At 36.4% G+C, this 12,464-nt stretch overlaps 1 protein-coding gene across 8 annotated transcripts in view; it reads left to right on the plus strand.

Moving 5' to 3' along the window:
- Positions 1–3,662: 3,662 nt before the first annotated feature.
- The window catches only part of HMGN3 (high mobility group nucleosomal binding domain 3), a 31,309-nt gene continuing 22,507 nt past the window's right edge, over positions 3,663–12,464 (plus strand). For 4 of the 8 annotated variants that reach the window (XM_079146549.1, XM_079146548.1, XM_079146550.1 and 1 more), the window contains exon 1: positions 4,211–4,544. In XM_079146549.1, coding sequence (XP_079002675.1) covers positions 4,347–4,544 — 198 coding nt within the window. In that variant the 5' untranslated portion in view covers positions 4,211–4,346. Of the gene's footprint in view, positions 3,848–3,887; positions 4,545–12,464 lie in introns of those variants that run through there. The other 4 variants (XM_079146553.1, XM_079146552.1, XM_079146555.1 and 1 more) reach the window with 3 other exon arrangements.

Genomic DNA, 12,464 nt, shown 5'->3' on the forward strand with positions numbered 1-12,464 from the left:
CTAGAATTCTTCAACTATAGTGTAAGAATAACTTGAGAAGCTAATTGAAATGTGGATTCCCAGGTCAAATCATAAGATTTCAATTTAGTATGTTGGAAACGGGGTCTAGGAATCTACACTGTTGTCAGGTAACTCATGTAATTTGAGACCAGTGGCTCTTGGATTGTGTTAGTGGCTTTGTAATAACTAACCTATGAAAACTTTAGTCAAGTTAGCATGTAATCACAGTAGAGACTTTAGTGACAAAATGCAAACAAAATAAAGTATTCTTTTGCTACCTTTTGTTTGTTGTTTTTATGTTGCTTTGAATGCACCTAGGAATTCTTTGGCCTCTATACTGAAGGACTATAAACATAACCTGGGATTACAGAGTTATCACAAGTAACAATATACAAATTCTAGGTCTGATTTCTCCAGTAATTTGCTTTTACTTAGATAAAAGTCTATGGAAGTCTGTGCCTGCCTTAATGAGGAAAGGGGACAGATGAAGAGGGAGGTTATTTGCAAAATGATCCTCTTCATTCAAAACTTTCATTCAAAATTTCCTTTCAAGATCTGAAGATCAAACACCAATTTTTCCAGAGGAACAAATTTCTGGAGTCGAAAAGATCCATAAACTTCATTAGCTATGCAGTAGTTTTAAAATTTTTTTCACCAAGACCAATAGTAAAAATACATATCCCATCACAACTCAGTACCCTTTACACACACACAAACACACACACATGCACACATATATATCGTGTGTATTTATGTGCACATGTATGGGAAATGGAAAGAATCATTTTATAAAACATTACTTACCTCTGACATGCTTGGCCAGTTCTCTACTTCTTTCCCTCTCTCTCCCTCTCCATTTCCTTGGTGATAATCATGACACTAAATGGTTTTGCCTTGTTTGAAAAATGTTGAGATAGGTGTAGAATTCCAAAAGTTCTGAGTTAGAGTGGAAACAAAGTGGAAACAAAGTTTACTCACTAATTTGCCTCTTTCTTCCTTAATTTACCTATTGTCTATTTTAGCCAATGTAGTGTCTGCATCTTATAAAGAAGCTTTTACTATTTTAGAGGTTTATAGTTCAAAAACAGCAGAAATGCTCAGTGGAATCTACTAAAAACAAATGAGTCTTTACTTCTTACCACGGTGTCCTCTTCACTGTCTTGCATGTGGTGTATTTATTTCTGCTCAGGTGTCTTTATCTCTTAAACTGGAATTCTAGATACCTACCTATCATTCTCGTTGCCTACTCCTCTCACTTCCAGTATTACCAATGGACATGCATTCTGATTTTCCCAGCTCCTGAAGGCTACCAAAGGAACAAGAAAGAACACTCCACCCTCCAGTGCTGCTCAGTCAGGTGCAATCCACATCAAAGGATAGATAACCACTGCTACTTTTCAACCAAAGTTGTTAGTTTCAGCACTTGTAAATGAACTAAAAGGCTCAAATGACTCAAAGTTCTTCCGCAATCAACTCTCTTTCTCCAGCTAGCAAGTTTCAGTTTCATTACAATCATTTTATTAGGTGCATTTAAAATAATCACAATTTTGTTTGCTGTTGTTAACTGAGCATTTGGCCTTGCAAGTTATCAACTAAAGAAACCGATTTTCTGAGTCTTAGCCCAAAAGACTAAAGTTTTCTTCTGACACCTTTAAATCTTCATAAGGAAAAACAATTCAACTCAGATCTCAAGTTCTACCCATCATCTGTTTACATTTTATTATAATTATCTTCCCTGGCCAGTGTGCATGCCTGTAATCCCAGTAGCTCCAGAGGCTAAGGAAGGAGGATTGCAAGTGGCCAGCCTCAGTAATTTAGCAAGGCCCTTGGCAAATTAGACAGTGTCTCGATTTAAAAAAAATAAAAATAAAGGGGGTTAGGGGTGTGGCTCAGTGGTTAAGCATCTTTGGGTTCAAATTCCTGACTTTTTTTTTTTAATTATCAGGCAATTGGCAAACTAATTCTATCCCAAGACATGTTCATTATAAATATTATTTTAATGGTAAATTTATTAACCTCTATGTTTTTATGAAGTTCTAAAGCAATGAATTGATTTTATCTTTGTTCTTTTGAGTATATTGTCTTCCATTGAACGCCAGAGAAGAAGGAATTTACCAAAAACCACTGGTGTTAGGACAAAATGATATAGGCACTACTTGAAAAGACTCATAGACTATAAATAGGTCCATAGGAGCATTAACAAATAATAATGATAGCAGTAGATTGAAGCATGCCAACTAATAATAACAAAACACTGAAACATACCATGAGTTTGTAAAGATGTTCCAAAAAGAAAGTCTTCAATTCACTCTGGAGTTTGCAAAAGAATATCAATTCATTTATTCTGAAAATTAATAAATAAAAAGTAAAGTTTTAAAATGTATTGTTTGATTGCATTGCTTAATACATATTTACAGCCTCCATGTGACCAAAATGGATATGGTCATATTTGTAGTTTAAGGTTTCAATACATTTTCCTGTGATGTGAATTTTGCCTTCCAAGATGATTCTCAAACTAAACTTGCCTAATTATGTTTTTCTATAATTTTGTATGAATTAAATCATTCAGTATGGTCTTCTGTGTTTGGCTTCTATCACATAGCACTTTTTGTTATTTATCCACATAGGACTTTTTGTTTCTTTTTATTGCTCAGTAGAATTCCATTGTATGTGTTTATCACAATTTGCTAAACCATTCCTTGGCACTATTCTTGCACTTGTTGAAATGATCACATTTTTCTTTTATTGCATTAATATGGTGAACTACATTGGTTGACATTAAATCAAACTTGTATTCTCAGGATAAACATTAGTCACATATTCTTCAAATGTTCTTGAGTTTGATTTACTAAAATTTTGTTTACTACTTTGGTGTCTATGTTTATGAAGCATACTAGTCTGTAACTTTCTTTTGATTTTTTTCACTGGTTTTGTTATCAGGATAAAACTGCTCTTATGAAATAAAGTCATAAGTATTTTTGAAGTGCCTGCTCAATGCATTGCAGAACTTTGAGAAACATTAAACAATGCACAATATATGACATGATAGGTGTCATTTAAACATATATTTCAGTACAAAACAATCTGTTCTAAACTTATTCATTTACCCCTGGTTGTTATAGCAAACATACTCTATTCATTTTCATCAGGTTGGCTGAATTAGTGGGTGACTTGTAATCATGGACTTTATAAAATAAGAACTAAGCAATTTTAGGGATTAGAGGGGGAAATTGAAATCCTCAGAGATTGCAAGACACTTCTGGAAGAGAGTACCTTCCGAACCTTTACTAGTCTCCATCATTTCAACATTCATTACACGCTTTTTTGGGTAAGAAATAAAAGTACTGCTGGATATATATTTACATTGTCAAGTTAATGTGTTCATCCTTACTTTTTTTCCTTCTATGAAGATGCACACAGTTCTAATTGATAAAATCCAAAGAAGCAGTAAAACAATGAAACTCCAGGATTGTGTGGCCTGAAGGCTACTAGTTGAACTGGGCATGCTCAGTCGCCAGGCAGATTTTTTTTCAGTGAAGTGGAAACTACAACAGCGCGTACAGTGCGCGCGGAGGTGGGCGTGCCCTCGTGGAATTTAGAACGTTGCCTCAGCCAATGGGGCCTCGCGGACGGCTGATGGGATCCCTCATTGGTGGAACGGGAAGCGAGAGAGTGGAGGGCCTCGGGAGGGAGCAGCTGAGGTGCAGGTCGGAGAGGCCGGGCTACGCTGTGCCCTGCGCGTGAACAGCTGCAGCGGCAGAGGCAGCATCTAAACGCGGTGCCAGCAGTTCCAGCCCGTTGCTTTACTTTTTGCTGCACCAATATAGTCATTATGCCGAAGAGAAAGGTAAGTCTTACCTAAAAAGATTTTCATAGGCCTTCAATTGCGCTTACAGCAAATCCTGTCATTGCGATGGACGCGCCGAATTCGCGCAGTAGTAACTCGGGAATTGGGAATCTCTGCTGCTCCACTTGTTTTCAAATGCCTGTTGCAGACATTCCTCTCTCGCTTCATCTGTTCCTTCTTCCGTCCTCATCGATCTCTGAGTCTTACTTTCCCTCCAGCGACGCGGCTTCCCCTCTTTTTGAACTCATTCTCAGAGAATGGTTTCCACTTCCAATAAGAAGCAAAAGAGATTTTCTCTTCCCCTTGTAGGAGGAGAGTTTTCCTCTTTTCAAACTCCAGGTTGTGATTAGTGTGGAAGGGAAATCAACGAGAGGAGAAAAGCAACTGCGAGCATTAGCAAATCGAAAATAAATAACTAAAATCGGGCAGATGTTGGGATTGCCCCCATGTGGGCCGTGCCCACTGTGCCGCGGTGGCTCTGAGGCTAAGAGGGAAAGCCATGTTTAAAATAGTGCCCACCCCCTGCTCTCCTCGGCTGCAGACCCGTATGTACCAACTCCAGTGTCAATCAGGGCTGGGGACTGCGCAGGCGGGGCCCCCGCGGCCTGGACCTACTAGTAGTTCGCAGCGGGAGCCGCGGAGTTGGCAGCGAGGAAGATCTAATCGCGCCGGGGACGTCGAGAGTGGCTGGTCCAAGGTCAGGGTTCTTTCCGAACTCACACTGGTTCGTTCTCGCGCTGATCGGTGCATAGAAGGAACCCCGGTCATTATAGGCTCTTCCCCGGCTTCTTGCGGACTGTGTGCCCTCACGCCATGTGCCCGTTTCCGCTCAGGCCTCATGTACCAAGTACCACGCATGGGGTCACATATCTCCATGGGATCGGGATGTGACTTGTCTTTGTCCCAGTCAGGAAAGGGAAAGCTTTCCCCCTTCCTGGGAAGACTGGAGTGACCAATGGTTCCTAAGAAAATGCTTTGCACCTTCCAACCAGTTTGTCCCAGGGTTTCCAACAAGTCAACCAGTGCGACTATTAAACTTGAAGTACAATTATAAATAATATCTTACTTTATCAATTAAAGACTGTGCACTGGTGTGTGGGTGAGTGTGGGTGAGGAAGAGAGGGAGAGAGCATTACTTAAAAATGTTAGAGCTTTTAAAATTCAGAATCTTTTGCATTATTTGTCTTCACTGAGAATTTGGAGTAATCATGTCTCCTACTCTTTTTATTTTTTAAATAATAATAATTAAAGCAGTTTTTTTTTTTTTTAATTCAGAGTTCCATGTTTACATACTCTGTGCCCCATGCTGTGCAGACTTGCATTATCTCATTGACTCTCAGAACTCACTGAGCAGGTGTTATCCTCATTGAACCCTACTTAAAGACATAAATTGCCTAACCTCTTACTAACGGGTAGGTAATAGCAAAGATCGAATCAAATGCTAAAAATCCCATAGGCCTTACTCTAGACCATTATTTACTCATTGCCTTCATTTAGTGACGGGTGCAACAAGAGGAATTTAGGAAATCTAAAGGAACTTCTAGCTTAAGAAGATGGATGATATTTTAAGAGTATTAGTACTTAGGACTCATCATATAAATTTAATTTTTATGACAGTATTTTTTTCCTAGTGCTACTGTAATAGAATGAAGATATTAAACTGATGACACCATTTTCAGCATTTATCTGAGGGTTAATGATGGATTTGGAATTCTAGTACCCATCAAGAAATGAGTTATAAAGTGAATTGGAGCCATCTCTTTCCCTGGAGATAATAAGAAATGTTTAGATAAGCAGCAGATTAGATGTGCATATTTGTGTACAATGGACCCTAAGTTTGGAACTTTACCTTGTTCAAGAGCCAGAGCTGGTGAAAGCATCACTCTGAACTTTATGCCCCTGTCTACCTCTCTCAAGGAGACTGAAAAGGGAGGAAAAGAAGAGAGTAGAATAACTGAATTTTGATTGTGGCTTTCTCTTTCTGGAAGGCAGGAACTCCCATGAATGAGCTAACCAAGATATACAGGCACCTGTGGTTCTTTAAGACATCTGAAAGTTTTTTAAAGAGATAAAAAACTCTCCTTTATTAACAGCAAGGTTCTTTATTTACACCTCGAGCTCAAAGACATGGGTTGGTGTCTGGACTGAGACAACCACAGATTAAACTTGGCTCTTAAGGCCATCCCATCTATCAGTGAAACCTTAGAGCTATCCCTTTGGAATCCTTGAGTTCACTGGAACACTTACATTAGAAACCACTGTCAATAGGTAAAGCCTGCCTTGATGTAAGGAAAAAAATTTAAAAAAGAACTGGAGATGATCCATGCATACCTCTTAAAGATCTGTACAGCTGGGTAACTGCCAAAGTTTTTACATATTCTCCACAATACTTTCTTTTGACTGAAGAACTGCCCATTCTATATTATGATCAGTTTCAAAAGTACTCCCATGGCAATACTTTTTTGCCATCTTAGTTCCTTGTATTCCTTTATCTTGAAATCAAGAAATGTAACTTGTAATCAAGTTGTCATACAGAACAAGAAGTGGTACTAGTAAAATCCATGAAAAGATTTGGAGTCCTAGCACTGTTTTAATGCTGTAGGGACACATAGTTTGCTCTCTTGGAGCTTATGTTTAATTTAATGGAGGGATAAGAGTAGCAGGCACAAAACAGTTCAACAACATTTAGTCCATACATAAGTTGCAGATTGTGTAGTTGGAGTCCAAAGGCTCTACCATAGATAAGAAAACAAGATTGAATTTGAACTGGTCTTGAAAATGTAGTTAGGACTCATATATATAAAAGCAAAATCAGAGTCATTTTCTGTTATCTGGCATTTGAATGCCTCTTCTGATTGTATCTTTATATGACTAGGTCTCAGTTACACAACTTCTAGGCCATTATATCGTCCACATTAATATAAAATGGCCTTATGAAATGTTTTTACAAGTTTTACGTATATACTTATATATAATAGTCACAGCAACATTAAGCCAAAACCAATTATGACCACTGTGTTATTTTTTGAAGCAAGATAGCACTTAATAATGTGACCTATGTCTGAGTTTGTAAGATTTAAATCAAGTTGAGTTTCCTGTTTTATGTAATAGGTGGTGAGCAAGTGAAATAGCAGGGAAATATAACATTCATGGACTTGGGTGGTGGTAGGACAGCGAGTAACTGAGTTCTAGGCTGTTCTGATCAAACATCCACAAATGCCTGCAGTGGTCATGTCATTAAGTGATGGTCTGATGTTCTAAAAAGAGGCATGAGCCAGCAAGGCCTAGAATCACAGTTCTGGCATGACTAGCAAAAGCCAACACAATTTTACATCCTTTTTATTTTTCTAGTTCCTCATCCCTAGAACTTTTGTGTCTAATGTTCAACACTGGAAATTCTCAACTGAGGCAATTTCCATGAATTTGTCAGGCAAGCAGTAATCTCTTTCCATTTAGAGGCTAAAAGAAGAAAAGTCTGTTGACACCTAGCTTTGAAATTTTAAGGTGGATTTTTTTTTCCCAAAAAGGTCCCGTAGCATTGGACTTGGCATAGGGGATGCTTAATTTACAATGCTCAAGATTTCTGACCATTTTTCAATAGAATATCACTTGTAATAGCAAAGACAGAAATCATAAATGAAAATATATGTACTTTTTGGCTGGATGAAAATAAATAGTTAAATATAGAAAAAAAATCCAAAGTCTTAAATTTTATGAAAAGATGGAAAAAAATATTTGTACCAGATATCACTGAAAATATACTGCTGTTTTATAAAGGTAAGAGTCTTTATGGGAAAACATGGTTGTTCTTATTAGAAAAATAACACTCAAGTAGAAGAAAATGTTTAGTTTTACTAGAAGTCAAAGTATGCACATTATTGATAATAATGAGATTTTAAAAAAATAATCTGGTTGAAAAATATTGAAAGTATCACTGCCCAGTGCACTGTCAAGGAATGTGACTAAGAGTTGAATTTCCTTAGAAAAAGAAAAAGAACTTATTGAAGATGACCTATTTACTATAAAGTCCATTCATCCATTGAAAATGCACAGTTTGGTTATTTTTACTAAATTAGAGAGTTGTGCAACTCTTTATCCAGTTTAATAGCTTTTCCATAACCTCAAAAAATTCCTCATATTGATAACATTCAATCTCTACTTCCATATGAACCTCATACAGTCACTGATTCACTTTTTTTCTCTCTCTAGATTTTCCTTTTCTGAGAATTTTATATAAAAGGAATTATACACTATTTAGTCTTTTGTTTCTGATTTCTTTTCATTCAGCATAATGGTTTTGACTTCCTTATATGTGGTGATATGTCAATGCTTCCTTCTTTTTTATTGTCCAATAATATTCCATTTTATGGATATACCACTTCTTGTTTATCCTTTTACAAGTTGATGGACATTGGATTGTTTGAACTTCTCATTATTATAAGTAATTCTGTGGTGAATATTTGTGTTTAAGTATTTTGATGGATAAATTTTTTCATTTATCTTGGGAAGATTCTGAAGAGTAGAACTGTTAGGTGATGTGAAAAATCTGTTTAACATTTCAAGAAACTTCCAAACTGTTTTCTGAAGAACATAAGGATTCCAATTCCTCCACATCCTTGTTCATACCTGGTATGGTCAGGTTTTTTTTTTGCTTATAGACAGTCTAATAAATTCTAATTTTAATTTCCTTAATAACTAATGACTATGAGCATCTTTTCATGTGTTAACTAGAATTATGTGTATTTTTAGAAGAAATATCTGTTCACATAATTTTGCCCATTTTCAAAGTAGGTTGTTTATCTTACTAAAGAATTATAAATGTTCTTCATACATTTTATATATAAGTCCTTTTTCAGATTATGATTTGTAGATATTTTCTTTCAGTTTTTGCCTTAAAAATTTTTTTTTTCTTACTGGCACCTTTTTTTATTTATTTATTTTAATTAAAAATCATAAATTTACATAGGGCAATGTTGTTTGATTCATTCTGCTATTTTTTCCCTTCCCCCCACCTCTCCCACCCCTCTTTTCCCTTTATAAGTCCTTCCTTCCTCCATTCTTACCACCCTCCTTATCCCTAACCCTAAACCTAATCCTAACCCTAACACTAACCCCACATACCCCCCCTTATATGTCCTAATCCGCTTATCAGCGAGATCATTCATCCTTTAGTTTTTTGAGATTGGCTTATCTCACTTAGCATGGTATCCTCCAATTTCATGCCTTCATTTGCCTGCAAATGCCATAATTTTATCATTCTTCATGGCGGAGTAATATTCCATTGTATATATATGCAGTTTCTTTATCCATTCATCAACTGAAAGGCATCTAGGTTGGTTCCATAGTCTGGCTATTGTGAATTGAGCAGCTATGAACATTGATGTGGCTGTATCTCTGTAGCATGCTGATTTTAAGTCCTTTGGGTATAGGCCAAGGAGTGGGATAGCTGGGTCAAATGGTGGTTCCATTCCAAGCTTTCTGAGGAATCTCCATACTGCTTTCCAGAGTGGTTGCACTAATTTGCAACCCCACCAGCAATGTATGAGCGTACCTTTCTCCCCGCATCCTCTCCAACACCTATTGTTGCTTGTGTTCTTGATAATCGCCATTCTAATTGGGGTGAGATGAAGTCTTAGGGTAGTTTTGATTTGCATTTCTCTTATTACCAGAGATGTTGAACATTTTTTCATATATCTGTTGATTGCTTGTACATCTTCTTCTGTGAAGTGTCTGTTCATTTCCTTAGCCCATTTGTTGATTGGATTATTTGTATTCTTGGTGTAGAGTTTTTTGAGTTCTTTATAGATTCTGGAGATTAGTGCTCTATCTGAAGTATGATTGGCAAAGATATTCTCCCACTCTGTAGGCTCTCTCTTCACATTACTGATAGTTTCCTTTGCTGAGAGAAAGCTTTTTAGTTTGAATCTATCCCAGTTATTGATTCTTGCTTTTATTTCTTGTGCTATGGGAGTCCTGTTGAGGAAGTCTGGTCCTAGGCCAACATGTTGAAGATCGGGACCTACTTTTTCTTCTATAATCTGCAGAGTCTCTGGTCTGATTCCAAGGTCCTTAATCCATTTTGAGTTGAGTTTTGTGCAGGGTGAGAGATATGGGTTTAGTTTCATTCTGTTGCATATGGATTTCCAATTCTCCCAGCACCATTTGTTGAAGAGGCTATCTTTTCTCCATTGCATATTTTTGGCACCTTTGTCTAGTATGAAAAATTGTATTTATTTGGGTTTGTGTCCATGTCCTCTATTCTGTACCATTGATCTACCTGTCTATTTTGGTACCAATACCATGTTACTGGCATCTTTTGAAGAACAAAAGTTTTAAATTTTGATGTAGTTCATTTAGTGTCATGTGGTAAATTTTTGCTTCTGTTTTCTCCTAGAAGCTGTATAGTTTTAGATTTATATTTAGCTGTATTATCCGTTTTTGGCTAATACTATATATAAGATAAGGGTGTAAGTTGTTTTCTTTCTTTATTTTATATGTAGATACAAGTTATTTCAGCACCATTATTAAAAAGTTCGTCCTTTCTGCACTGAATTGCCTAGGCACCTTTGTCAAAACTCAGTGCATTATAAACATAAAGCTTTATTTCAGAGTATTCAATTATGTTCTGTTATCTGTAATTCCATCCTTACAGAAAAACTACACAATCTTGATCACTATGATTTTGTAGTAAGATTTTAAATCTGATAGTGTCAGTCTTCCGCTTTTTGAAAATTAGGTCCTTTGTGTATCCCTATAAATTTAAAAAGCAGCTTGTAAATTTTTATACAAAAACCCACCATAATTTTGATATAGATTTGAATCTATAAATTAATTTGAGGACGGTTGCCTTCCTGTTGATACTGAGTCTCCCAATCTGAATATGAAATATCTGCCATCCATAAATGCTTTCTGAGTTCAATTGAGTTAAATATTGATATGGAACCTATATTTGCATAAAGGCTCAAAAAGTCAGGGCTGTACATTTTATTGATTCATTCACTCCATGTTAAACAAACAGTCATTGAGCATCACTTTTATGCAAGGTGCATCACCTTGGGAAATTAAGTGAAGAAGTAGTGTTTTTTTCCCAGCCCTTTTAAGAGTGAATGAGTTAAAGCCCTTGTCATTAAGGATCTTTCAGTCTCACAGGGTATACAAGAGACATACACATAAATAGTTACAATTCATGGCAAGAAGTGATAATTAACCATGAGAAAAGTTATGAGCTTTGAGCCTTCAAAGATTTTGCCAGACTGAATGTCCAAAGAAGAAACATTGACAAAGAATTGTTTAGTTAAAGGGTTGAAGGTTGTGCTCTTAACCTTTTTTTTTAAACCAGGGTCTACTAACTGAGCACTTTTTAAAAAATTATTAAATTTATTTGTTCTTCTTAGTTATACATGACAGTAGAATCTATTTTGAGATATATTTATATAAGCATTGAGTGTATTTTTATTCTAATTAGCATCCCAGTCTTATGGATTACACAATGTTGAGATTAGACAAAGGGGAAGGAAGGGAGGAGGATAGAAATAGGAAAGCCAGTGGAATGAATCTGACATAACTTTCCTATTGTACATGTATGAACACACCACAGTGAATCTCAACCCTCTGATTTTTTTAAGGTTGTTGTCTGGCACTGTGTTTCTAAATCAGCACAAGTTATTTGATGAATTACCTATTTTTGAATGAATTTGTATTGTAAATCTTCTAATTTGACTTGACCATGAGATCTTTAATGGTTCTTTTTTTTTTTTTTTTTTTTTCTTTTTTTGGTGCTGGGGATTGAACCCAGGGCCTTGTGCTTACAAGTCAAGCACTCTACCAACTGAGCTATCTCCCCAGCCCCTTTAATGGTTCTGATCTCTCTTTTATTCCCCATAGCACCTGCCAGAGGTGCTATTTAGTATTTGTTGAACAAGTGGATGAATGAATTGCTTTCAAGGGGAGAAAGTAGTTAAGTTTAAATATTTCATATGCTTTTTGGGAAAAAAGTCCAGTGTGGTTCTAGCATTCACCATTTACCAGCTGTATGATTTGGGGTAGCTTACTTAGCCTTTCCTTAAACTCCTATGTTCCTATTATTTATTTATTTATTTATTTATTTATTTATTTATTTATTTATTTATTTATTTTTGTTGCGGTGCTAGGGATTGAACCCAGGGCTTTGTGCTTGCGAGGCAGACACACTACCAACCGAGCTATATGCCCAGCCCCTATGTTCCTAATTTCTAGGACTCAGTTTCCTAGGGTAAAGCCAGGGTAATAGTATGTTCTACCTCATTGAGTTGTTGTGGGGGCTAAATGAGATGGTGAATATAAAGTACTTAGCACCATGCCTGGCATGGGTAAAACAATCCATGAATGCTCATTATTGTGATGATGATATTTTTAATTAGTAAGAGAACCACAATGAAATAATAAGCTTGTAATAAACCTCAGGCTTCATTTTGTAGACACATGACACATACAGTGGATAGGGAGCAAGTAGACCTCACCCTGGATGTCTAATTAACTGCAGTTATAGCAGTAGAAATTCAACAACCAAATAACAAATGTAGTGCTTTGGAAAGAACATAAGCTTTAATCTTGTGTGTTTTTACTTCGTTGATTTTTC

This window comes from Sciurus vulgaris (genome assembly GCF_902686455.1).
Source record: "Sciurus vulgaris genome assembly, chromosome: 7".
Lineage (NCBI taxonomy): Eukaryota > Metazoa > Chordata > Mammalia > Rodentia > Sciuridae > Sciurus > Sciurus vulgaris.